Source organism: Entelurus aequoreus, linkage group LG03, assembly GCF_033978785.1.
Source record: "Entelurus aequoreus isolate RoL-2023_Sb linkage group LG03, RoL_Eaeq_v1.1, whole genome shotgun sequence".
Lineage (NCBI taxonomy): Eukaryota > Metazoa > Chordata > Actinopteri > Syngnathiformes > Syngnathidae > Entelurus > Entelurus aequoreus.
In genome coordinates this window covers 24,056,440-24,083,942 of record NC_084733.1, presented here as the reverse complement: position 1 = coordinate 24,083,942, position 27,503 = coordinate 24,056,440, and the positions used below count along the sequence as shown (strand labels likewise).

General features: G+C 39.1%; 3 protein-coding genes across 5 annotated transcripts in view; 2 read left to right on the top strand and 1 right to left on the bottom strand.

Annotated features, from left to right (window-relative positions):
• The window catches only part of fancm (FA complementation group M), a 79,201-nt gene extending 55,703 nt beyond the window's left edge, over positions 1-23,498 (bottom strand). Inside the window, exons 1-4 of one of the 2 annotated variants that reach the window (XM_062041515.1) lie at positions 23,347-23,498; positions 16,344-16,516; positions 16,183-16,260; positions 15,955-16,113 (exon numbers count right to left, since the gene is read on the bottom strand). In XM_062041515.1, coding sequence (XP_061897499.1) covers positions 15,955-16,113; positions 16,183-16,260; positions 16,344-16,445 — 339 coding nt within the window. In that variant the 5' untranslated portion in view covers positions 16,446-16,516; positions 23,347-23,498. Of the gene's footprint in view, positions 1-15,954; positions 16,114-16,182; positions 16,261-16,343; positions 16,517-21,146; positions 21,955-23,346 lie in introns of those variants that run through there. The other variant, XM_062041513.1, reaches the window with a different exon arrangement.
• Positions 1,416-13,181, top strand: soul3 (heme-binding protein soul3). The gene is made up of 5 exons (XM_062041516.1): positions 1,416-2,009; positions 6,537-6,631; positions 7,920-8,061; positions 9,949-10,132; positions 11,690-13,181. Exons 1-5 carry the CDS (start codon positions 1,766-1,768, stop codon positions 11,859-11,861), a joined length of 837 nt encoding a protein of 278 aa, XP_061897500.1. The 5' UTR covers positions 1,416-1,765; the 3' UTR covers positions 11,862-13,181.
• iqcc (IQ motif containing C) lies at positions 22,586-26,933 on the top strand. 2 transcript variants are annotated; one of them, XM_062041517.1, is made up of 6 exons: positions 22,586-22,754; positions 22,863-22,967; positions 23,154-23,297; positions 23,374-23,656; positions 23,717-23,838; positions 26,778-26,933. In XM_062041517.1, exons 1-6 carry the CDS (start codon positions 22,710-22,712, stop codon positions 26,844-26,846), a joined length of 768 nt encoding a protein of 255 aa, XP_061897501.1. In that variant the 5' UTR covers positions 22,586-22,709; the 3' UTR covers positions 26,847-26,933. The 2 variants fall into 2 exon arrangements, with proteins under 2 accessions (XP_061897501.1, XP_061897502.1); XM_062041518.1 differs by having other exon boundaries at positions 22,740-22,758.
• Positions 26,934-27,503: the final 570 nt, after the last annotated feature.

Genomic DNA, 27,503 nt, shown 5'->3' with positions numbered 1-27,503 from the left:
ATCTTTTAGTGCTGGCAGCTGTAAGCGTTGATAAGCCACATATTAAATTTTTTTGTGAAGGCCTTGTAAGTTGTGACCAGTTTAACCTCCTCAGGTACTGAGTTTAACACATTTGCACTCCTTACTGAAAGTGCTCCTGCGCGGAGGAATATAACAGTCACCTCTGACAGAGCCTCGAGTGACATGCTCACGGCTGTTTCTTTGGCTGATGAACTCTGCCAGAGGATCTGGAGCCAACTCATGCAGTACTTTATAGGTTAGTTTTAAGTCTGCAAATGTGTGAAGGCTGTCCCAGTTTAAAATAATGTATTTTTTTTAGAATGGCACAGTGATGATAGTGTCTAGGTTTTTTTAATACATAACCTTAATTGCTTGTTTGTACAAGATTTCCAATGGGTTTTTTTTTTAGCTTTGACCAGCCTGAGACCAGCTGGTAAGGCAATAGTTGAAGTGGCTGTGTGGTGGCTCTACCTTCATGTTGAAGCTAGAGCAGTGGTTCTTAACCTGGGTTTGATCGAACCCTAGGGGTTCGGTGAGTCGGCCTCAGGGGTTCGGCGGAGGTCAAAACACACCCGACTCATTGTGTAAATACAAACTTCTCCCTATCGGCGTATTACGGATACGTCAACAGCTGACTGGTTTGCAGGTGTGTAATTTGTTGTGAGTTTATGCACTGTGGTGGCTTTGTTCTTTGAACAAGGTGATGTTCATGCACGGTTCATTTTATGCACCAGTAAAAAAACATGGTAACACTTTAATATGGGGAACATATTCACCATTAATTAGTTGCTTATCAACATGCAAATTAGTAACTAGTCATTATTAAGTACTTATTAATGCTTTATTCGGCATGGCCTTATTGTAACCCTAACCCTAACCAAATAACTCTAAATTAAGTCTTTATTAATTAGAATATGTTCCCCTAGTGTCCAAATAACTCTAAATTAAGTCTTTGTTACTTAGAATATGTTCCCCATACTAAAGTGTTACCAAAAACATATAAATTTGTCTTAAATTTGAGAAAAAAAAAACATTTTATTTTTCACTAAAGAAGGGTTCGGTGAATGCGCATATGAAACTGGTGGGGTTCGGTACCTCCAACAAGGTTAAGAACCACTGAGCTAGAGCCATCACTGCTGGGTGTTGTCAGTCCTCCTGTTCCGATCAGTACTTTTAACCCTGGATTGCGTTGAAACAAACCTCACTTGCAAACAGACCATTTTAGTATGACCAAAAATGACATATAATAATAAATAAATAAATAAAAATGCTGCTTTTTTATTAATGGGTTTCAGGAGTCATCAATAGTTCCTCGTTTATGTGGCTCTGAGGAATAAAAAGATATCAAAGAGCGGGCTGTGTTGTTTGGACTTGGCACTATTTGTCGTCTCGGCAGCAGCAGGGCGAGGAGTAGCCTGGCGCGGCTGCAACGTCACATGGTAGGCTGTTTCTTGCTATAAACATCGCGTTTGCCGTAGGTGTCAAACACTCACGACAAGACAGCCGGTTACCGTGTCGCTCTTTTAGCACAGAACTACACAATACCGACATTTTAAAAGCTGCAAATACAATGGCTGAATGCAGCTACGTAGTGGCCGATGTGTTGACCCACGAGTGGCCGGATTCTTAGTCTGGACGCGCAACAGCGAAGTAGTGGAAACAATCTCCAAATTGGATTGTAAGATTATATTCACCAGGCAGCACTGCGTGTTTTAAAGTAACACACCGGGACATTTTAAGCGCTTGTCACAAGTAGGTGGAAGAAATGGACCGAGGTGGCTGTCAGATGAACGGCGGCGGCGGCGGCGGTGGTGGAGGCGACGGCGGGCCCGATCGCTCCGGCATGATCAGCCTGGAGGACCTGGAGTCCTTCTCGGAGGACCAACTGTCAGACTCCGGTAATGGCAGCCTGGAGGAGGGCGAAACCATGGAGGAGGACGAAGGCTCCGACCGACTGCTGCATTACTGGCAAGACGTAGCCAGGGGACACCAGGTGGAAGTTTCAAACGGTAAAAAAATTAAGTATTTTTACAGTACGATTTAATTAAACGTATATTTTTTTTCCCCACGGTTAACTGTAGCCGTCTTTTTTGTTGTAACATCTTGCAAGATCAGGCAAAACAGACATCTGACGACATGTTTTTTTTAAAGTTAAGTGGAACGACTTGAACTTGTTCTCGTCATGAACAATGACCTAGTTTCAACACAAATAAACCAGTTTCAACCAGGACAACAAATGCACTGCCTCTAAGGCCAAACTCCTACTGTAGTTCAAAGTGTGGATTAAAAAAAAGTGAAGTACCGGTATTAAAGGGCTACAAGTGTCTTCCAACTATGGGATCTAAAAGTAGACAGAAAGACCCCACATCACAGAATTATAAAACAAACAAGTGATCGAAATGTTGTGGTTTGTTTCTTTGCTCTGTTTAAATGAGACAACTCTAGACTTGTAGTCACAGACGTTTCACTTTTTAAACCAAACTCATTGTTTGGTTCTGAACGGTTGATTCTAATTGTGTTCAAAATATAAAATACCCAAATACAGCCTTTAGAAATAAAGGTGAATAATTTTCACTAAAAAACAAAGTCGCATGGGACCTAATTTAATCGACACAGCGGGACGTTTTGTAGTTAAAGACGGCAATGTTTAGAATCAAACAAGTCAGAACTAAAAAAAATTGGTTTAAAGTTGAATCAGAAGAGTAGATTCAACTTTTGTGGAAAACTATGGCTGGGATCAATCTACAGACATTTTACTTAATTTAAATGGTAAATGGGTTATACTTGTATAGCGCTTTTCTACCTTCAAGGTACTCAAAGCGCTTTGACACTATTTCCACATTCACCCATTCACACACACATTCACACACTGATGGCAGGAGCTGCCATGCAAGGCGCTAACCGCGACCCATCAGGAGCAAGGGTGAAGTGTCTTGCTCAAGGACGTGACTAGGTTGGTAGAAGGAGGGAATGGAACCAGGAACCCTCAGGTTGCCTGCACGGCCACGCTCCCAACCGTGCCACACCCTTCATTAAACCCATTCTAGTCTGTCCAGTGTCTTAATCAAACAGTAGGTACAATCAAGTGAATGGGTCTTCCTCCATCTACCAGTAGATTTTGAGTAGCTCCAATGCATAAACTTTTAATTGTTTTATATAGATCAACTACCACAAAATATCACAACTGACCGCAGTTTAAGTGATCGACTTTATTAATAAAGTACAACATAAATAGCACAAGCTCACCTCTCCTTTGATTTTGCTGTAACTAATGAAAGTTGTGATCCAATACAAGAGCTGTGTCAACAACAAAGATAATATTCTGTTTTGAGAAGCACTTACTTCACAATGTGTTATTATATTAAATATTCTAGTGGTCGTGGTCAGTGGTGTAAAATTCTAGATACTGCTCTTGTATTGTGTCTGATTACACTGAGCAGGTTTGTGTAAAAAAATTAATTAAAAAAATGCACAGATCAATAGCATCATTGCAAAACAACACAGATCGATCAAGCTCAAAATGTGCAATTGCAATATTATGAAGGGTACAAATTTCATAGTCATTACAACTCATAATTGCATGGTGCTTTATTTTACTAGGTGGGTGTGTGAAATCCAAAATGCTCTTTACCGATTTATCTATATAATCGACAGACAGCGCAACTATAGGAGTAACAAAAATAATTGTTAGTTTTATGTCATGTGGTTGTGTGTGATCTATTTGCAAAACCTGTCAAGGATGTGGTCATGTCGCATTAGGTTGAATTTCTTCATCACAGTGAATTGAAAATTGTCATTCCATTTCTCTCTGGAGAAAAGGCCATTACATTCTTGTAGTTGACTTAATAATAATTGTGATTAACACATGCCTTTATATAATTTGACAAGATTGTAAACTGTAAGTAGGTTAGAAATAATTATTGAATACGATTAAAGTCAAGAGTACTGTAAGAGCACTAATTCCATTTTAATGCTTGAATGGACTCTGGGCCCCGCTGTAGTGGAAAAGTTGGACCTCAAGGTCAAAATGGTTAAAAACCCCTGGCATAACAGATACAAAATACTTTAGAACATGTGCAGAATAGCTGTAATAGCTAATTCGGTTAGCAGTCAGATGCTATTTATTTACTAAACAAGCACAACTCTCAGAACTTTATTAAAACTTCACACACACTTAAGAGAAGACTAACACCTGACTAACACCTGTTACTTCTGCACTGGTAAAAAACCATACAAAATACTTTAGAACATGTGCAGAGTAGCTATAATAGCTAATTCGGTTAGCAGTCAGATGCTATTTATTTACTAAACAAGCACAACTCTCAGAACTTTATTAAAACTACACACACACTCAAGAGAAGACTAACACCTGACTAACACCTGTTACTTCTGCACTGGTAAAAAAGCACAGATTGTAACATAATCACAACCAGAAATGGCACTTTCAATTTAAACAAGTTTCAAAATGAGTCTCTGCATAAAAGTGCATAAATTCATCCATCATCTACTGCTTGTCACTCTCAGGGTCAAAACCAGAAGTGGCACTTTCAATGTAAAAAAAATTCAAAAATGAGAGTCTGTTCATAAACATAACATCCATTCATCCATCATCTACTGCTTGTCCCTCTCAGGGTTGCAGGGGGATGGAGCCTATCCCTGTTGCACTCGAACGGGACACAGGGTACACCCTTGACAAATCACCACCTCATCGCAGGGCCAACACAGATACAGACTAGCATTCACACACTAGGGCCAATTTAGTGTACCAAATCTGTTGAAACGGTCTAAATGTATTTGTGGCCACATTGGAGACACTGGTATTTAGCGTTTTGTCATCTGCCCACAGTTTAATAAGCCTTAAAGGTGAGGCCAAAATATAGTATTTAACAGCTTCTTATTGTATCGATCAATGTTCTGAAATATTGATACCGTGATACCATGGGTCAGTCCTAAACTAAAACAGACTCAGACACTGCACATGTTCCTCCCTTTGCACTAATGAGGATTTAGCACCAAATGGCTTGAAGGAGAGATTAGCTACCTAGTGAGGACTGGTGCACGGTCACTGCTAAATCCTGCACTTAATTACAGTGCAGAGGACACAGGCAAAACTTTCTTTGCTTTGATTTAAACGTTTGGCAGAGGGGTAATAAGGGCTGTTGTCTCCCATTGCTGGCCCCATGATGACACACCCAAAAATACAATAGTACAAGTAAAAAAAAAGACCAATTGGGCAATACAGTTGTCTTTGTTGGTTGGTACAAAATTGCTTTTTTTTTTTTTTTTTTTTTCAAACTGTGACTCATCTGTAAATTGAACATCAGCTTAACTGTGACTTTAGCTTTACTCTCTTAAGCCGAGGAACCAAAGCATGTGTTTTGACTGTTGACGGCATCAGATTGACCTGTGTGAGTGTGTGTCTGCACTGAAATTGTGCGACAACCCCAGTTAGTTGGTACATGTAGCGGCTTTGTTTGGTAGTCTTAAACACCACAGATCCATGTGCCCCAGTTATAAACCTCTCATCATTTGAGATTTGACTGAATGTGTGTAAAGCATTGCATTTCACATGAGCCCATTTAATTTCAGTTGATGGACTTCTACGTGACGGTCATCTTAAGTTATCAGTTACAGTCCGGTTCGCATTTGGTTTGTCGTAAATAGGTTCAACAAAAATGTTTTCCAGAAGATGCATTTACTTCATGAAGCCACTGTGTCAATAGGTCTATATAGTTGACAGCGGGCAGCTTTTAATCAGTGTTCTCACCATCACCTCTAATAAACATCACTATGTGGCATCTTGGCACAGCACTCTGCCCATCTGGCGGCCTTCTCACACCACCACTACTAGCACACATGTCAACTGGGAATGTAAACTCATCGGATGTTGTAAAAGTACCGTATTTTTCGGACTGTAAGTCGCAGTTTTTTTCATAGTTTGGCCGGGGGTGCGACTTATACTCAGGAGCGACTTATGTGTGAAATTATTAACACATTACCGTAAAATATCAAATAATATTATTTAACTCCTTCACGTAAGAGACTAAACGTATAAGATTTCATGGGATTTAGCGATTAGGAGTGACAGATTGTTTGGTAAACGTATAGCATGTTCTATATGTTACAGTTATTTGAATGACTCTTACCATAATATGTTACGTTAACATACCAGGCACATTCTCAGTTGGTTATTTATGCGTCATATAACGTACACTTATTCAGCCTGTTGTTCACTATTCTTTATTTATTTTAAATTGCCTTTTAATGTCTATTCTTGGTGTTGGGTTTTATCAAATAAGTTTCCCAAAAAAATGCGACTTATACTCCAGTGCGACTTATATATGTTTTTTTCCTTCTTTATTATGCATTTTCGGCCGGTGCGACTTATACTCCGAAAAATACGGTACTAGAGAAAGACTGACATTTTTGTCAAAGCAGTAGACCCAGACTTGGTACGAGCCAATCATTTGACACACAATACAATTGTACATGCTTTCAACTAACCATGCATTGTTTTGCTCGTTGTTTTTTGACAGAAATGGCAGAACCTATTCAACAGCTGACCTCTAACAACAACGGTCGCAGTAACAGAGAACACATCCCTTTCACCCTCCTTTCACAGAAAGAAAAGGTATCAGACTTTTGTTACAAATACTGCATGTAAAAAAACCATTTTCCTGTTGAAAACTGTAATTTTTGAAAATTGAAAATCCTCAAGTGCACTAACGACTACATTATTCTCCAAAGTGATCATGCCTTGACTATAGTAAGACATTTAAACCCTTCAGGGACCATATTTCGCTAGTTGGTTTAACTTTAGTTAATTAGTCCAAACACAGACTGGCTAGCGCTAGCTTAAATGCTAACATGAATACAAGAGACATTAACTAACGTCTAAGGATGTGAACCTTACAAGATTTTAATTTTTGGGGTGGCAATTTGATTTTCGATTCAACACAATTTAAACAGATTTTTGCAATATATCGTTTGGTATAAAGAATTTAAGATTAGTAATTAGTGTGTGACAATCATTGGTACTTTAATCTTTACTTTAATCTTATAAAAAATTTAGATTAAAGAAGATAAACACATTCAAATACTCAAATACAAATGTTTTGGCTCTAAAGAAGCCACGACATTGTTTTTTCTGCCAATAAAGTATTTTGTTTGTCTATTTTATATATTTTCTTAAAATAAAACCTGGTTAAAAGACCTTCAGTGTGTGTTAATGTACTTTTTGAGTACATTCAGCAATACATGATAATGATGAGCATGATCATTTGGTCGCGATAATTGTAATATCAAATGTTTATATTGTAACATTCATAACGATAACCTTGGATACTGAATGTAAGTAATGTTGCATATAAGACAGATGGAAACACAAATCTGAAAAAGTCTTGACATTTAAAACCAAACAAACAGTCTGAGCTTTTCTCCGTCACTCACATGCACAAATAACCTGAACAAATGATGCAAGAAAAAAGTTGGGTGAATATGATGCAAATTTGTTTGTCAAAAAGCAAATAATTTCTGTACAGATATTTTTGTCTTTTATTTTGTCCAAAAAGTGGGTCTTGGGAAAGAGCGGTCGTCTTATATTCATGTCAGTACGGTATTTCTCACAATAAAAGCACGGGACTAATAAATAGCTGCATGACTTTTAAACCTAACATTAAAGGTGTCAAAGGGCTTAATGCTGTAAGGGGCTCAAATAAGTGATGTTGCTGCTCGAAGCATCAAGACCAACTTGTCGTAGTACATTTCCACCTAACACACTTTTAAATAAGAAAAAAATGACTGAATGGTCCATATTTGGAATAGGTGTTTTATGTCTCCAGAGGTCTTTTATAGACATGTGGCAACTCTTTGTTAAATAATGACCCATTAACAACTGTTCTGGTGGTGTGCCTTTTCAGTGCGGGGAGCTGCTGTATGACAAGCGCCATTATGAGAAGGGCCACTGGGCTTGCATCACGATGCGCGAGGACACATATGAGCAGAGCATCTGCTATGGTTTCATGAGGATAATGAGATACATCTGCAAGCAGAACTCTTTAGGTAATGTTTAAAGCCAGGGCTGGGAATTTTACAACATTTAGCTTGATTGACATTTGAGAGAAACTAATTAATTCATTAATTATTGTGGTGAGAGATTCTCCGAAAGGTTCCAACCCTTGTTCCTGTGCCAGTGTTGTACTGAGCAATATAATGCTGCCTAGAAGAACTGTACTAAGTCTTGATGTTTGTAATTCTTTAGACAACAAAGTAGTTTAGACCAAATGAACAGAGCCTCTGCTGGTTAGAACCATACAATCATCCAAATTCAATAAAGTAATACAGTATCCAAATGTGGAGGTGGTTTAACTATCTTATGGTTAACAGGAAGTTGAGACCATTTTTAAAATAAATTATAAAACTATATACTTAAAAAAAAAAATATATATATATATATATATATATATATATATATATATATATATATATATATATATATATATATATATATATATATATATATATATATATATATATATATATATATATATATATATATATACTTTATTTTGGAAACTCTTATCCCATGAATTAATTATTCATTTTCCTCATGGTCAATCAAGCCAATGTAGTCAAATGCCCATTAATGCAATATATAAACTATTTAAAAAAATAAATAAATAAATAAAAATAAATAAATAAAAATCACAGTACAAAATATAATAATTATTAGAAAAATGTTATTCTATCATTTAAAAAAAAAAATCCTGGTGTTTCTGCGTACAAACAGATGGAGCTTGAGTGTACAAATACATGTATGAAGTAACAATAATGACTTTATAAATAATGAATGCATGTATTACCCAAACATTTGCTGCAAGGTAATTCAAATATAATTTTCCTGAAATATTATTGTTAAACCTCATAAGCCACCTATCATATTTAAAGCACAATTGTAAAGGTAGCAAATATGTTGGTACATCTAAAGCAGGGGTTTCAAAAACTAACATCCAACCATCGATCCATCCATTTTCTACCGCTTGCCCCTCTTGGGGTTGCGGGGGTGGCTGCAGCCTATCCCAGCTGCATTCGGGCAGAAGGCAGGGTACACCCTGGATAAGTTGCTACCTCATCGCAGGGCCAACACAGACAACATTCACACACTCGTCCCAATGTAGTGTTGCCAATCAACCTATCCCCAAGTGCATGTCTTTGGAGGTGTGAGGAAGCACCCGGAGGGAACCCACACAGTCACAGGGAGAACATGCAAACTCCACACAGAAAGACACACGGGACCTTGTTGTTGTGATGCACACGCACTAACCCCTGTCCCACCGTTTCAAACTTGCGGCCCATTTTTGTGGCCCTTTACTTTACTTCGTAGTTTCGTGTAACTGTGGCCCATCCTCCCTATGGGAAACTAGTAAATATATTATGGCACATTTGAATCCCACTTATACAATAACCATGCTAAACACAAGAAGGACAGCACAACAAACACACATTGTGCCACACAAAGAGCAACATCCTGTAAGCAAGTGTCTCTCTTGGGGAATTACAGTGTCAAAATATAGAATGTTTACGTTCAATTTTACTTTTTTTATGACTAAAGGCCCACCATAGCTAAGGGTCAATATAGCTGCTGGTAAAAGTAGTTAACAAATGTAGTCATGTGGTTAAAGTTCTGAAGGGAATACTTTATACAGCCCCCAGAAAAATTTTGTTTGTAAGTATTTTTGAGGTGGGACTGATCAGATCCGAGAATATCGTTGTGGTTTGTGTAGCCATTTGAGACATTTGTGATTAAAGGCTATAAATAATCATTGATTGTTTTATAATCTTTGAACTTGGTGTGAAAAGTTGGAGTTAACACTTAAATTATTGTCCATCCATACAACTACCGGGCTGCATTTGGTTTATAATGAACATCATCTTATTTTTCATGTTTAGGCGACTACCTGGGTATGTCGCTGCCTATCCTGACGGTGGTGCACACAGACGAGAACCACTCGGCCATCTCTCAGGAAGTGACCGTGGCGTACTACCTGCCCGCGGAACACCAGGCTCAGCCTCCGCAACCTCAGGACAGCGAAATCGTCATTGAGGTCTGGCCTGCCGCCATTGTGTACACTAGGTGAGCAAATAAATGTTGAAATAGTAGGGAAGTCACCAATCGGCCACTAATCAGCTGATTTTCTTGGAAAAGTATGTGATCGCCATTGCCGATTAATGCTTTTCAATGCCGAGCATAAACACAGATCTCTTTGGCTGACACTATTAGTAGTCCCCCGGCTGGCAAGTTAGCAGCAAATTGTCTATCTTCATAGACCAAGTAGAGACGCTCCCCTAAGTTAACAATAATCACCTCCATTACAGCAAATTAACTGCACTTGTTAATATTAGGACGAGGCTAAACATCTTAAACACTGTGAGCAAGCAGGAGCAGACATGCTAATAGTTAAGCTAGCCACTAAAATAGCTAGAAACAACACAAAAAAGTAAGTGCCTAGTAAAGTTTAGGAAGTGTAGCTGGAACCTCGTTACAGAAGAAAGACAGCAGTAATTACCATGAATTTAACAAATAGATTATTAAGAGTTAGAGGGGATAATGCAACAACTGTTAGTGTCAGCATTGCCGCATCCTCACTAAGATAGCTAGAAACAACTTCAAGAAATAAGTGCTTAGTAAAGCATAAGACGTGTAGCTGGAATCTTGTTACAGCAGAAAGAAAGTGGTTATTAGCAGGAAATTAACAAGTAGATTAATAACAGTTAGAGGGATGATGTTAGAACAACTTTTGATGTGTCAGCTTTGTCGTAGTCAGTACACAACAGACACAAGAGGACGGCTCGATTCATAAATTGGTAGTGTCGACACTAAAGGTAATATCAGAGTATGATGGATACTGGAGTGATTACGTCTATATTTTAATGTTTACAAAATCAGACAATACCCCCTGGACACTAGGAGTGCCAAAAAAATCGATGTTCAAATTAATCGCGATTGTTATTTCTAACGATTCTTAAACAATTTTAAAAAATAACATCGATTTTTAAATTTTTTTAATCTGTTTTGTCCAGCCACTCAGGCAAATCATATTGTCAATGTAGAAGCCCATATTTGCTGTACAGATTTACTTTAGAAAAGAGAAGTGTTGGATACCTCTCTTGTTGCCTTATTTGTATTTGACTATATTAAATGTTTGAGAAGCAATTTATTAAACAAAACCAGTTTTCTTTTACGTAATATAAAAATTGATCAGAGCAGTTTATCTATTTTATGGAGAAATGTAGTTAATCATAGAACTGGCATCCAATGTTATTAAAAAAGTATAGATTTTGAATCGAAAATCGATTCCCAAGAATAGAATCGTGTGGTGCCCAAAGATTCGCAGCTCTACTGGACACATGAGGAATTTGAGGGCAAAAAAGAAAATTACTAACAACTTTGTTTAGCTCAAACAATTGAATGTAATAAAACAGAACAGGGCCGTAACTAAAATATGTGCTGATATTATTACAATGCCAATAGCACTCACAATAAATACATAGAAACATTTACAGTTAAGAAATTGCTCAGTATTGGCCGACCGGAATAGGCAGCATAAATCCCTGATGGGAAGACCCCTAGTAAATATCCTCTAACACACGCAGAAGGACGCTGCGTTCATCTACATGCCTCCTCTTGCAGACCCTTTACCGGCCCCACCAACGAGCTGACCATCATCAATCAGATAAACGGCATGGCTGAGCTGCTTGAGTCTCCTGGCGTGTGCGTCAACGACTCCTTCATAGTGGCCGGCTACACCAACCCGGCGCACAGCCACCGCCACAACGAGATCTGGTTCCTGGAGCGTCACTGACGGAGTTCGCAATGGGAGAGGATCCCCCAACCCGGCACCGTTCGAATCTGTAACCCCCTCACCCCTGAGCTTCACAAAGACTCCTTCCTTATTCTACACTGCCTATACATGCATCCACAAGTCCTCAGGTTCAACAAGGTCCCTCCCCGACCCGGCACACTCCAGATCCCTTGCTAATTCTGGCCCTGTTCATTGTCATCGTGCTGTGAGCACGTCACTACAGCTTCAGTTAGTGGACCTACACAGGCTTATTGTCGCTCACGTTTTCTTATCTTGTTTGCAATACTACGATGTTCTGTGAGTTGTCGGTCTGCAAATGCATCGGGAAAACTTAACAAACTTACGCTTGCGGAGTCTCAATGTCACTTTCTGCTATTGTTGCTAAATGTCGGGATCGCTGCAGGTTTACAGCTCAAGGGTAATTAATTCAACAGCAATTGCAATATTTGACCCCACAACCAGTTTATTTCACATCCTGGACCTTTAGCTTAATGCATTGTTGATTGCCTAGGTGAGGATGTGTTTCTGCCAAAAATCTACCTGAAATGAACAGTAATTTACAAAAGTGCATGAATGTAAAAAAAAAAAAAAAAGGGGGGGGGGAAGGTGCGCTAACCAAACGATTGACTAACGTTACAGCTGAATGACAATCAAAAGTACCTAACATATAGATCCAAGTCAAAGCATTCCTCGTGTTTACCTCAACTCTCACAATCGTCGTCCTTCTCTTCGCAGAAATGCTCTTTCTTCGGGCTACGTTCTTGTGTTAGTGTTTACGCACTCACTACTGTACTGCGACGACCACTGCTGCTGAGTAGAGAACGCATCAGCGATATTTTTAGGAAAATAGGACAGCAGAATGTCGTTTTACATGTTCTATCGTCGATCTAAGGAACTATATAATGTCAGAGTGAAAGTAATTGTATATTTACAGTATATTTTGAAAAAAATTACCAATACACAAGCTGTACTTAATGATATAGACTTATCTTTTTATTTTTAAAAAGAAAAAAAATCTATAAATGTCAGGATATTAAAATTTGTCCTTGTGCATGATTTCAAAAACGTGTGACCGCAGGAGATCCGTAATAACAAATATCCAAAGATTCAGGAGGTGTTAGAAAGCCATGATACTTGCTAATGCCCAACTTTAATTAAAGCTGGTTATATGGGAACATCAAGTCTGCCTGTTGTTATATTCTCTTTATTAAAATATTCTGGATTATTTTAGTTGAATGTGTGCTGTACTGTGACAAATTCAAGTGCAACAGCAGAGCACTACTGTGGTTTTCTCTTTTGGTCAATAAACATGTGCTTGTCTCCTGTCTCTTTAATATGACTCAACAGTGGGTTTTGTATTCTTTACGAAACTTCGATTTTGTGTCTAATTGTCTATACATACTGTATTTATGAACAGTTCACCACGTCTAAACAACATAGATAAGTATTTTTTCTATATATCCTCAATGAATTTGGACATTTGACAGCATTATATGAAAAATGTAATATATAACTTCCTGAGCATTATATGAAAAATGTAATACATGGCTTCCTGATGTTTTGGTCTATTTGTTTTATCACAGTTAACAAATACTGGCTGAGGACATAAAATAAAGCTCCGCTTATGTAGCTTCCATCTTGTAATGTAACAAAATATTAGCAACAGCTCTCATTATGAAGCATTGCAGTTGCAAAATACATCCACAATAATAAACATGTTTATTTGTATTGTAACTGTAAACCCCTCCCAACTTATGGAGGAGCATGTCATTCACACCATGCACAACACAAGTGGGCACATGACACACTATAGATGAACCGTAAAACACTTAGCAGGTTCTCACAAGGTGGACATGATGCACAATAGCTGTATGGAACAACAATGACAAAATAATTGTGCGATATTTGCTGATAAATAACACTAGAATTCCTGCTAACAAGATTACACCCATTAGGTCATGTTTAAGACATGCCTTTCAGTGGCTACACTGCAAAGTATGTCGGCAAAGGTGACTCATTTAATAATTGTTTGTATATGTATATAATGATTTACTTAACTCATTGTATATTAATTTATTTATGGGGCGGTGTGGCTCAGTTGGTAGAGAGGCCGTGCCAGCAACTTGAGGGTTCCGGGTTCAATTCCCGTTTCTGCCATCCTAGTCACTGCAGTTGTGTCCTCAAGCAAGACACTTTGCCCACTTGCTCCCAGTTCCACCCACACTGGTTTAAATGTAACTTAAATATGTAGATAATGGGTCCAATATATAATAGTGATAATGCATGTTGATGACACATTCTAGCTCTGTCCAACAAAAAAAAAAATATATATATATATACCGTATTTTCCGCACTATAAAGCGCACCGGATTATAAGGCGCACCTTCAATGAATGGCCTATTTTAAAACTTTGTTCATATATAAGGCGCACCGCATTATAAGGTGCACCGCATAATAAGGCGCATAGAATAGACGCTACAGTAGAGGCTGGGGTTACGTTATGCATCCCATAGTTGCGAGACCTGTTGTGGCTCAATATTGGTCCATATATAAGGCGTGCTGGATTATAAGGCCCACTGTCAGCTTTTGAGAAAATTGGAGGTTTTTAGGTGCGCCTTATAGTGCAGAAAATACGGTATATATATAAAATTCAATACACTTCACTTATTTACTCATGTATTTAGAGAACAAACAAAGGGGATAAAACTTTTATGATTCAAAAAGTGGTGCAATTAAACAAGCTCTGCTTCTTCCTACTCCTTTTTAGACATGCTGTAATGAAACAACTGAAAGATGTAATGTATTACATAGTAATTGTATGCATGTCCGGAAAAAAATGACACCAACCATCTAATCATTTTGGCCGACAATAGAAGTTTTAATTCTATCGTTATATAGTGATAATGCATGTTGATGATACATTCTAGCTCTGTCCAATAAATTTGACAGCAAAAAGCAAACAAATGCGTCCTCAACGCAATGTAACATTCTCGCTAGGGGTTAATCACACTCAAGTGTAACCACTTCTAAGTCAGTAATCCTCACCTCCATGGCAGCATATAAAATAAGTTTCTTACAAGTATCATCCCGGGACGACGAGGAATAGCAAAGTATGCTACACTACACATCGTAGGAGGATATGCTGACCGCAAGCTAGAGCTCTTGAACGCAAACAAAGGTGGGCGGATTGTTGCAAAAATCGACAGTACCAATACCAAGTACCGTATTTTCTGCACTATAAGGCGCACCGGATTATAAGGCGCACCTTCAATGAATGGCCTATTTTAAAACGTTGTTCATATATAAGGCGCACCGCATTATAAGGCGCATAGAATAGACGCTACAGTAGAGGCTGGGGTTACGTTATGCATCCATTAGATGGAGCTGCGCTAAAGGGAATGTCAACAAAACAAATAGTGATTGTACTGACACTTCTACTTGCTGCTCTCTGTTCAACAACCCACTGTTCGAGTTTGTCCTCCAACTGTAGCCATCTCGCTTTGTTCCCTCGGAAACTCTGTTTAGTCTTCTTTACTTGGCGCAGGTCATCATGTTGCTTCCTCCACTTCCGCACCATTGATTCGTTAATGTTAAATTCTCTCGCTGCTGCTCTATTCCCGTGTTCTACTGCGTGACTTATCGCCTTGAGTTTAAACTCTGCGTAGTAAGCGTGTCTCTTAATAGGAGCCATTTTTGGGTCTTTACATAAAGTTTAGGTCTCGCAACTACGGGACTTCATTTTCCCCCGTAGAAGAAGAACTTCTTCTTCTACGGGGGAAAATGAAGTCCCGTAGTTACCGTAGTTGTGAGACCTGTTGTGGCTCAATATTGGTCCATATATAAGGCGCACCGGATTATAAGGCGCACTGTCAGCTTTTGAGGAAATTGTAGGTTTTTAGGTGCGCCTTATAGTGCGGAAAATACGGTAGTATATAGTATAAGTTCGATACCACAGTGGTTAGATGGATCATTTTACCATAAAAAGTCTAAGAGAGAGAAAGGATGTTGCAAATTGTGACTAATAGGGACAAGCAAAACACCAAAAACTGCTCTCATGTTTTTGCGGCATATACTGTGCATAACAGGGTCCTACCTGCAGGTAGCGAGCCTGATATGCAGCTAGCGCTTCCCCCAGTGGGACCACAAATTTCTCCAAACTGCGCTGGTGGGTGTGGGCCTGGATGTCCGGACTTTCTTCCGAGCGCAGCTCTATGTGGGAGATGAGCAGGTTGGAGATGACGGACTGCACCGACTGCAGGGGGTCACACAGAAAGACAAATATTGAAGCCTTGAACTAGGCGCCTCAATCTCAACTCCTGACCTTTACGTCTCCTCCTGGCGTGGCGCTAAGGGCGAGGATGCGGACCTGCAGAGTCTGGCTGCTGAGCTGTCGGATCACCTTGAGAAGCACACAACCAGGCTTTTGATTTAAAACTTAAAAAACACACTTGTTACTGTACAAGTGTGGTTTGTGTTGTGTACCTGACAGTAGGCATGGTTGCCAAGCGCCTTGTGGGCCTCATCAATCACCACGCATTTGACCTGGCGGGCCGGGCAGGTGTCTCTGGACAGGTCGTTCATCATCACTTGAGGTGTGAGGAAGAACACACGTTTGGAGCGCCACACTTCCTGTCTCTTTTTGGCTGCCGTACTGCCTGCACAATATAAAGATGGCGGTCATTAAAAAAAAGGTCACAGTGTAGTTTCTAGGATCCGTTCAGTTTTTTACGTGACGTTCGTGAACAAATCGAGTCTTTTGAACGGCTCTTTTTAATGAACGATGCGAACCAAGACACAGTTGTTTTTTTTATGCACATGCAGACTTTACATATATATATACATACATACATACATATATATATTTCATACAAGTATTTATTATATAATTTTATATTTATTCACTGTTCTGGTTCACTGCAATTTGTACAAACGTATTTCCTAATTTTTATTGTAGTTTTATTTACACTTTTTGAGTCCATAATGCATTTTATTCTATGTATTTTTAGGTATTGTTAAAATCATCTTGAGCTACAAAATGTTTGGGGTGAGGGAAAATTCAGACAAGTGATGTCACTGTCAAAGCATGGAAATATTGTACAGACTTATGGAATGTATACAATGAAAACACAAGAAAAAAAAACAACAGTCAATATTTCAGAAAAATTCCCACCAATAGAGTAATAGTTATCCATCCATCCATTTTCTACCGCTTGTTATGTAAAATTAAATTATTCTGGACCACATCCTATAACTGATACTGGTGATTGCTTCCTTGACGAAAAAAATTGTTTAGAAAACTATAATAACAAGCCAGTCTTTTGATTAAGTCTTTATAACGAACGTATGGAGTGAAATTAATGCCAAAACTCCACAAAAATGTTTCTACTCACGCCCAAACAAGTTGCAAGTACAAATTTTCTTCAATTAAAAAAAAAAAGATTTGCAAGTATAAACATTTTCTTTAAGTAACTTAACTTACACGTTAACTTACAGGTTGTGCTTGTTTTTCTTCTCTGTCATTTTACCCCCCACCCTGCCTCTTCTTCTTTGTTATTTTTGGTGAGCTGCACCATGCCCAAATAACAGTAGCACTGACAGCCTCAAATTGACTCAGTAGCACCACCTATTGTTGGAGGGTGCGAATTATGGGTGCTCTAAGTGCTAGTGTGTGGATCTCGGAGGGTGAAATGTTACTTCCAAAGGGTGGAATTGTACTGTCAAAAGTAATAACTTAAAAAAAATTGTTTTTATACGAGCGATTCGATTTTTTACTCGCAGAAAATGTATTTTATACGGTCGAATCGATTTTTTACTCGCAGAAAATGGTTTTTATTCTTGCGAATCGTTGAACGTGAGTAAACCCAATTTTGATTGTGGAGTCCATCAATGTTCTTCCGCTTTTTTTGAGGTCGGGTCCCGTGGACAGCAGCTTCAGCAGAGAAGCCCAGACTTCCCTCTCTCCAGCCATTTCATCCAGCTGCTCCTGGGGGATCCAGAGGCATTCCCAAGCCAGTTGGGAGACAATCTCCCCAACATGTCCTGGGTCCTCCCCGTGGCCTCCTACCGGCCGGATGTGGCTCCCCTCGATGTGGAGGAGCTCCTCCCAAATGACAGAGCTTCTCACCCTCTCTCTAAAGGAGAGAGCCCCCGCTACCCACACAATATTTTTTTTTCTTGTATATATTGTCCAGGGTGTACGCCGCCTTCCGCCCGAATGCAGCTGAGATAGGCTCCAGCAGCCCCTACGACCTCAAAAGAGACAAGTGGTAGAAAATGGATGGATGGATATTTTTTTGTTTTAACCTTATTTGTACTTAATTTTGATTGGCAGCACTAAAATTGGCCCTAATGTGTGAATGTGAGTGTGAATGTTGTCTGTCTATCTGTGTTGGCCCTGCGATGAGGTGGCGACTTGTCCAGGGTGTACCCCGCCTTCCGCCCGAATGCAGCTGAGATAGGCTCCAGCACCCCCCGCGATCCCAAAAGGGACAAGCAGTAGAAACTGGATGGATGGATTGTGTACTTCATTCTTTTGTTTGCAATCTATGCCTTTTGCTGCTGTAATGCTGTAAATTTCCCCGTTGTGGGATAAATAAAGGATTATCTTATTTTAACTAATTTCCACTAACCTGACTCTCACCAGATCCTTGTAGTTCGCTGAGCTCCACACAAGGATCTGGGCTCGAGGGCAATGCAAACTCCTTCAAGATAGCAAAAAATAATGAACCAATCAGGATCGCCGGGCGGGATTTCATAGATGTGACGTAGCGCCGAAGCGACTGTTTGATTCAAACAACAATGTCGTGTGCTGACATTGATTCTGCATATTTTCTTTGCACAAATGACATAGATCGTCTACTGACATTGCTGCGTTGTTTCAGTAAAAGTTCTCTAACTTTTCGCTCTGTCGTTATCCAATATGTCGGCTGTTCTGTTTTGGATTTCCCAACGTCGCTCTCATTAGCGCCACGGGTTGATTTTGATGTGAGTGGTTGAAGTAGCACGTCATTCAAGATAACGGACAAGTGGTTTATCCAATCACATACAATGATTTTTTTTTTTTTTTACAAGGCCCCGCCTTCTGAAATACATCTCCTATTGAGAAGTCCCAGATCCTTGTGTGGAGCTCAGCGAACTACAAGGATCTGGCGAGAGTCAAGTCACATTTCCACCGCTTGTACTCGTACTTGAACTACCTGATCTGAACCAAAATTGATCCCAAGCAACTTTCCGAAGCATCAAACAGGTTTATATGTTGTTATAGGTGTATATACACTACCGTTCAAAAGTTTGGGGTCACCCAAACAATTTTGTGGAATAGCCTTCATTTCTAAGAACAAGAATAGACTGTCGAGTTTCAGATGAAAGTTCTCTTTTTCTGGCCATTTTGAGCGTTTAATTGACCCCACAAATGTGATGCTCCAGAAACTCAATCTGCTCAAAGGAAGGTCAGTTTTGTAGCTTTTGTAACAAGCTAAACTGTTTTCAGATGTGTGAACATGATTGCACAAGGGTTTCCTAATCATCAATTAGCCTTCTGAGCCAATGAGCAAACACATTGTACCATTAGAACACTGGAGTGATAGTTGCTGGAAATGGGCCTCTATACACCTATGTAGATATTGCACCAAAAACCAGACATTTGCAGCTAGAATAGTCATTTACCACATTAGCAATGTATAGAGTGTATTTCTTTAAAGTTAAGACTAGTTTAAAGTTGTCTTCATTGAAAAGTACAGTGCTTTTCCTTCAAAAATAAGGACATTTCAATGTGACCCCAAACTTTTGAACGGTAGTGTATATTTTCTCATTCTGTTTTGCACACTCTTGGAGTTAACATGTGCATAGTCATGTACATAGTGTCATTGATTGATTGATTGAAACTTTTATTAGTAGATTGCACAGTACAGTACATATTCTGTACAATTGACCACTAAATGGTAACACCCGCATAAGTTTTTCAACTTGTTTAAGTCGGGGTCCACGTAAATCAATTCATGGTAAGTCGGGGTCCACGTAAATCAATTCATGGTAGTACTATTCCTGTACATAGTGTATATAACCCCCCCCCCCCCCATTTTTTGTATATATTGTTTTTCAAATCACCTGACATGTATACTACATAATTTATTCATTTTTTAATGTAATTTTTTATATACATGTTACAGGTTATATGTGTGTTATTATTGAATGTATCAAATGTGATGAATATTTAATGGGCCACAATGGAAACAAGCCTTATGGCTTTTTGTGCCATCCATTTGCCTTTTTAAAGCATTACATGGATTCAATCCTTTAAGTGAATCTGCCTATCGATCTCACGATTCTCTCTCACCTCACTCGTGAACAAGACTTGGAGGTACTTGAACTCCTTCACATGGGGCAAGATCTCTTCTCCAAACCGGCACTCCACCCTTTTCCAGGCAAGAACCATAGACTGTTTGTGGAGTTTTGGCGGTAATTTCCCTCCAGGGTGGAGGACTGAGTAAAACAAATTGCACTGAACCTAGTCTATAAAATCCGCTACACCTCCCTGATACCGAAGTACATGTCAAACTACTTCCATAACGTAAATGACCGCCATAACCACAACACCAGGGGGAGCTCCACTAACCACGTTAAACCCAGATTCCGATATAACAAAGGTCTTAACTCATTCTCTTTCTATGCCACATCAATGTGGAATGCGCTCCCAACAGGTGTAAAAGAAAGGGCATCTCTATCCTCCTTCAAAACCGCACTAAAACAACACCTCCAGGCAACTTCAACCCTTGACTAACACCCTCCCCCTTCCACATCCCACCTGCCCGGATTGTAAATTACCAAATTTAAATAATCAAATGTATTTTTAATGTATATACTTGTTCTTATGCTATCTGAACTCACTATGTTCTCTGCTCGCTGTACATATCCTACCAAGTCAGACCTACACTGTTTCAATGCCCATTTCTCTGATGATGCAATTGTTGATGACTGAAGTGCTGATATCAACCAAACCCTCCTCATCCCACCCCCCGGATTGTAAATAATGTAAATAATACAATGTATATACTCTGATGATTAACTTGTGTGATGACTGTATTATGATGATAGTATATATTTGTACCATGAATTGATTTACGTGGACTTAAACAAGTTGAAAAACTTATTCGGGTGTTACCATTTAGTGGTCAATTGTACAGAATATGTACTGAACTGTGCAATCTACTAATAAAAGTCTCAATCAATCAACGACCCCTAAAATTCCCTTAAATCTAATCTTTAGTAAGTGTTACACATGCATACCAGTCAGCTCTGCCATGTGCGACTGAGGGATGCCCATCACTTTGTAGCAGGCCTCGATCTGCTGTGCCACCAAGGGCTTGGTGGGGGCCATGAACACAATCTTCCCGGATGGGTACCAGCGGTAGAAGTTGTACATAACAACAGACGCAATGAATGTCTTCCCCAAGCCAGTTGGAAGGCAGACGAGTGTGTTTTGGAACAGGGCGGCCTCTGATATTTTCATCTGGTACTCCCTGACGGGGTAGTTAATGGGATAGATCCACACTGCAGCAGAGGAGCTGTCAAAGCCAGGAAAGTCTGGATAACATGTTGATGACATTGAGGATATGGGTGCCTCCTTTGGGAAGGAGTTGACATTGTCAAGTTGGAGTCTTTCTTCAGCTTCAGTAACAGCTATCAACATTACGTCATCGTCGTCGTCGTCTTCATATGCAGCTTGAGGAGTTTCTACAGCGCTTAAAGAGCCATGACCTATCTCGGTCCATAGTGGGTTTGTTGGAGCGTTCTTGACACTGTTGCTGTGGGTTGCCTTGCGCCGACCGGCGGCTTTCTTTCCTTCTTTACTCTGTGGGAAAACTGTGTTTTGAGGCACAGACGAACCCCACGTCTGAAATAACGTCCTCTGGTTAGACGACGCGCTCATTTTGTTCAGAGTTTTAAATAGAAACAAACTTTGAAATATGGCTCCATGCCGCGACGATCTAATGAGGATACAAACACTGCATCACTTCTATCTTTTTCTTTTTCTTATTGCTCTGAGCGGCGGTTCGCATCCTTCGTGGCGCATTACTGCCCCCTCTGCTGCTTCCCGGCCATTACTTTCTCTACCACTTCCCTTTGCATTTTTTCAAAATATAACTCCACGTACCCATTAGAGAGCTTGTTCTCGTCGTTTGGGAAGTAATTCACTATATAGTACGTATGTACATTGTACTAACGACAATAAATCAGAGAGTGGATCGAAATAGCCACTGCAATATGTTACAAATGTAATGGTAGGCTTTTATTTGTTTTTGTTTTTAGCACCGGAAGTAAACAAAAGCGTCCCGCTCTATGACATGTAGAGGCTGCTTATACCCAACTTGTTTTTTGTGCCTTTAAAAACGAATTAGAACTCTACTTTAAAACACTCTCTACGTCCAACAACCAAAAAGCTGTGAAAACTATGATGCTGTGTTCCAAATTTAAAATATTTACGGAACTTGTGTGAGCCTATGGCTTTACATTTTGTTACATATGTATATTTTGCATTCTATTTTAGTTACTTTATTGAGTTTACAACCCCCCGGCGCTGTTTTGTACTGTTTCTGTACTTGTTTTGATTATTATTTCTTGATTTTATAAGTAAGAGGAAATGACGTAAGAGGAAATGACCCCGGAAGTAAATGGGGGATAGGAAGGTTTTGTAATGGGAAGAAAATTGGCGTGACAGACGCAGCCCCGGAAGTAAATGGGGGAAGGTTTTTGTAGGGGGAAGAAATTTGGCGTGACAACTGCTTCCAGGCTATTACTTTATCTACCACTTCCCTTTGCATTTTTTTCAAAATATAACTCCACGTACCCATGAGAGAGCTTGTTCTTCTCATTTGGGAAGTGCTTCACCTTACAGTATGTGTGTACATTTTACTAACGACTATAAATCAAAGAGTGGACCGAAATAGCCATTGCAATATGTTACAAATGTAATAGCAGGCTTTTATTTGTTTTTGTTTTTAGCACCGGAAGTCAACAAAAACGTCCCGCTCTATGACATGTAGTCGTAGTCATGTTACCATAGTGATGGACAGGCGTAACTTTGAAAAGACACTTACCCTTTTTCAGGTAATTACCCTTTTCTGTAATTTATCTCCCTACCAACTGCGGAGCAGTAAATATCTTCTTTATAGCGTGACGTTACTTTCGTCGACTTCATGCATATGCGGACATGCTAGCATGGGGCCATTGTTGTTGTTAGCTAGCTATGCTAATTAGAAAAGTTGCAGTAATTAACCAATCTTCTCCAAACAGGCGTGTATTCGTGGATATTTGGTGAGAGAGGAGTTGCGTCGTGCACGGACGCTCTTTGAGGACGTCGTGAAAGAGATTGATGGCTCTTTGGCTCATTTAGAGTGGAGGGACACCATCATCTCCGCCCCCCACTTCACGGACACTGCAAGTTTCTTTACCTGTAATTAAGTAAGATTTATCCACCATCTTGTACCTTTCTCATGCCTCTGCACATTACCAGGATGGCCCCCTGCACCGTACGAGTAAAACTGAAGGACCAGACGTCAGTGCCTCCTTACAGAACCCAGAAGGAGCAGACGCGGGGATGCATTGTGCCCTGCTGCAGAATCTAGAAGAAGAGAAAGATGCACAAGGTAGTGACAAACAAACAAGGGAGTGTTTAGAAAGCAGCCCTGCCCCCGAGGCAGGACAGAATGTTATCCGTGACAAGGTTCTGAAGAGCACACAAGACTCCACATCCATCCGGAGAAGTATGAGTCTGGAATCGCATCCTCCTCATAAAGGTAAATTCTCCTAAATCCTTTCCAAATGTGTCGTCTTAAGCATTTTTTTTTGTCTTTCAGGTCGGCTGCGGTACCGCTCAGCCAAGGAGGTTCCTCCCAATCCAGAGGCCTTGCGTTTCCATAGAGACGCCCTGACCATGGAGTTACTGTGGCTGCAGCAGGCCATTGACAGCAGGAAAAAGGTGAGGCCGTGATGTAGTGTTTCCCTTCGCTTAATCAGCACTGTGGCGGTCCGCTACGAGGCCGCTGGTTTGGATTTATTATGGTGACATTAATTTGACCGAACTAAGTCAGGGGTGTTATTTATTTAATGACTACCAGCAGCGAGGTTCTGTGTGTATTTTGTGTCGGATGGTGGAACCGCTTCGAAGTCCAGAAAGCCAGGCAACATTGATTTAAGGCAAATATTTCTTAAGGAATTTTACTACAAGGAATAATGGAAATTAAATTAATCTTAATTAAACAACAGCAAAAATAGAACCAAGATCAAAAAGGCGAGAAAAATAATTGGTGTCACAAATAATACTACTACTACTAATAACAGGTTCTGTCACCTATAGCAGTGGTCCCCAACCACCGGTACCGTGGATCGATTGGTACCGGGCCGCATAAGAAAAAAAAAAGTTTATTTTTTATTTTTTTTATTTTATTTTTTTTAATTAAATCAACATAAAAAACACAATATACACTTACAATTAGTGCACCAACCCCAAAAACTCCTTCCCCCATTTACACTCATTCGCACAAAAGGGTTGTTTCTTTTTGTTATTAATATTTCTGGTTCCTACATTATATATCAATATAGATCAATACAGTCAGCAGGGATACAGTCCGTAAGCACACATGATTGTATTTTTTTATGACAAAAAAACAACAATACCCCACCCCCCCCGGTCCGTGGGACAAATTTTCAAGCGTTGACCGGTCCGCAGTTACAAAAAGGTTGGGGGACCACTGACCTATAGCAAACCTGTGCCCCACTTTCCTATGCTGCAGTTCTATTGTTATAAGTGTAAAATCATTAGTGTTAAAAGTGTAAGAATAAGTTAACTATATTGTATATGGAGTATATTGTACTGCCTAAATGCAATTTAAGTTAATTTACATTTTATGGAAGGTACTTTATGTTTATTGAGCTAAAAGGGGACTATTTACTTTGTTTGAATAATACAACCATTTATATATTGCATGCTTAGAGTAATTATAAGGCACACTTTAATTGTAAGTATTACATTTGTGTGAATAATTCGAGAAACGTACTATTTTATACTGCTTTAATACAGTGAAGAATATGTAACTGTTTAATTGCATTTATGGTGGAAGGATCTGTGTGGTAATTAGGTTTGGACACAGTGTATTATGGGTTATGGCAGTCAAGTATGGTGGAATCGAGCCACACAGTTTTTTTTACCTTATTCATACTTTTTCTTACTCTTTCTTACTGTAACACACTCGCTTTATTTTGCGACACATTTTTTCCCACATTGTTATTGTTTGACGTTTTTGAATGAAAGTTCACAAGTAAACGCTACACAAAACGAAGAGGAGCGTCCGGAGTTTGTTTGTTGTTGCCACAGCAAGCGTGAGCAAGAGAAAGTAGAGGAGCGTCAAGCTAAGGCTTCATTAGGAAACTACACCTATATTGATATCGGTCTGATATAAATAAAAAGCAAGTATGATACTTGCATCTAAAATCTCCAATACTAGCAGTCCTGCAGCGTGTTTACTTGTGCAAAGCTGGACAGCCAATAAACACCTACATTTCCTCCATTAAGCACACAAGTTTGATCTTTCCTTGTCCATCCATGCATTTTCTAACGCATGTCCTTCTCAGGGTCGCGGCGGGGGAGTGCTTAAGTTAAAACATTTACAAAAAGTAAACATGGTTGGTTGTGCTTTATGCTACTTTGGGAGCGACACAACAATAGCACACAAGCTAGACATACATAATAAGTGACCTTCATTGCAGTCTAAAATACAACATTTGTCAATATAAACAAGTATCAAATAATTATATTTACATATTACTTTGAGATACAAAGTAGGCACGTGCCGATCAGTATCGGACAATTTCTGTTGAAAAATATGTGATCGCCGTTGCCGATAAATGCATTTTAATGCCGATCATAAACGCTGATCCTGTCTGGCTAAAATTTTTAATTTTTAGTCCCTCGGCTGACAAGCAGCTAGCAGCTCATTGTGTGTCTCCACACACAGCGTAGCGCTGCTCCTCTAAGTTAAAAATTATCATTTCCATTACTGCAAATAAACTGCTTTTTTTTTTTAAATCTTAAGTATCTGTATCAGGTATCATTAACACTGTAGGACAAGGCTGAACATATTAGACACTGATAAAGACAATTAGAAACTAGTTTAAATATTGTTTTAATACTGTTAAACTGTAATAGCGCTCACCATAAATGAATTGAAAAATTTACAGTTAATTCATGTTATTGGTATCGGTCGATCTCACTCATGGATGATCGGTATTGGAACGGGCAGCATAAAAACAAACGAACACTCCACTTCTTATGCATAAATCTTTCATAAGGTTAGTGTTTGTTATACCTCCCATTGTTCTCTGTGTAATTTCACTTGATCAAATATGCCACATTACAAACAAATAAAACAATGTACTATGATTCAAGGTGATATCAGTACTGGCCAATACTCACACTAGTATCGGAAATTGTATCAAGACACCCCTAAACAAAATCACTTTGACGTGGCAGAAAAGTATCATGAAAGGAAGTGCAAAAGAAAGTTGCATGTAAAAATAAGTAATGGTAGTCAAAGTTGAATACAACAAAAGTGAGGTTCTCATCATTAAAGTAGCGGTGGAAGTGTGCTTGGGAGGCGAGTCTTATCACATTTCCTCACCAGCTGACTTTTTCCGGTGTACATTTCATGCTGCCAGAACAGACTTTTGTATCGCATTTCTATGTTACATGAATACTACTGTTTATGGTCATCATCCATCATTGGTTCTGTCCTCTAGTGACGTCACAAAGGAGTGAAAGCGAAACCAGCTTGTAGACAGAAGTTTACTTGAAGATGATTCTGGGTTTCATTTGAGAGCTTTTTAATCATGTTTTTCTGTCTATTTCCCACATTTTTGCAGTATTTGTCTCTGAAGGACAAACTCAGCATGACCGAAGCTGGACCTCATTGTAAAAGACGTATTAAATAAAATTACATCCACATAATATTTATGATATATGACTGTATATTTTGTATTTTATTTGATATGAAAAATGAATAAATGTGTATTTTGTAATACGTCAAATTGTTCCTGTTGTTATTGCTGCTACTACCGTATTTTTCAGAGTATAAGTCGCTCCGGAGTATAAGTCGCACCGGCCAAAAATGCATAATAAAAAAGGAAAAAAACATACAAAAGTCGCACTGGAGTATAAGTCGCATTTTTTGGGAAAATGTATTTGATAAAACCCAACACCAAGAATAGACATTTGAAAGGCAATTTAAAATAAATAAAGAATAGTGAACAACAGGCTGAATAAGTGTACGTTATATGGCACATAAATAACCAACTGAGAACGTGCCTGGTATGTTAACGTAACATATTATGGTAAGAGTCATTCAAATAACTATAACATATAGAACATGCTATATGTTTACCAAACAATCTGTCACTCCTAATCGCTAAATCCCATGAAATCTTATACGTCTAGTCTCTTACGTGAATGAGCTAAATAATATTATTTGATATTTTACGGTAATGTGTTAATAATTTCACACATAAGTTGCTCCTGAGTATAAGCCGCACCCCCGGCCAAACTATGAAAAAAACTGTGACTTATAGTCCGAAAAATACAGTACCTTGATA

Coding starts and splice junctions, on each gene's coding strand:
- soul3 (XM_062041516.1), top strand. CDS start 1,766: ATGGACCGAGGTGGCTGTCAGATGAACGGCGGCGGCGGCGGCGGTGGT. Junction 8,062..9,948: donor CTGCAAGCAGAACTCTTTAG/GTAATGTTTAAA, acceptor TTTCATGTTTAG/GCGACTACCTGGGTATGTCG. Junction 10,133..11,689: donor GCCGCCATTGTGTACACTAG/GTGAGCAAATAA, acceptor CTCCTCTTGCAG/ACCCTTTACCGGCCCCACCA.
- iqcc (XM_062041517.1), top strand. CDS start 22,710: ATGAGAGAGCTTGTTCTTCTCATTTGGGAAGTGCTTCACCTTACA. Junction 22,968..23,153: donor AGACACTTACCCTTTTTCAG/GTAATTACCCTT, acceptor TTCTCCAAACAG/GCGTGTATTCGTGGATATTT. Junction 23,839..26,777: donor CCATTGACAGCAGGAAAAAG/GTGAGGCCGTGA, acceptor ACATTTTTGCAG/TATTTGTCTCTGAAGGACAA.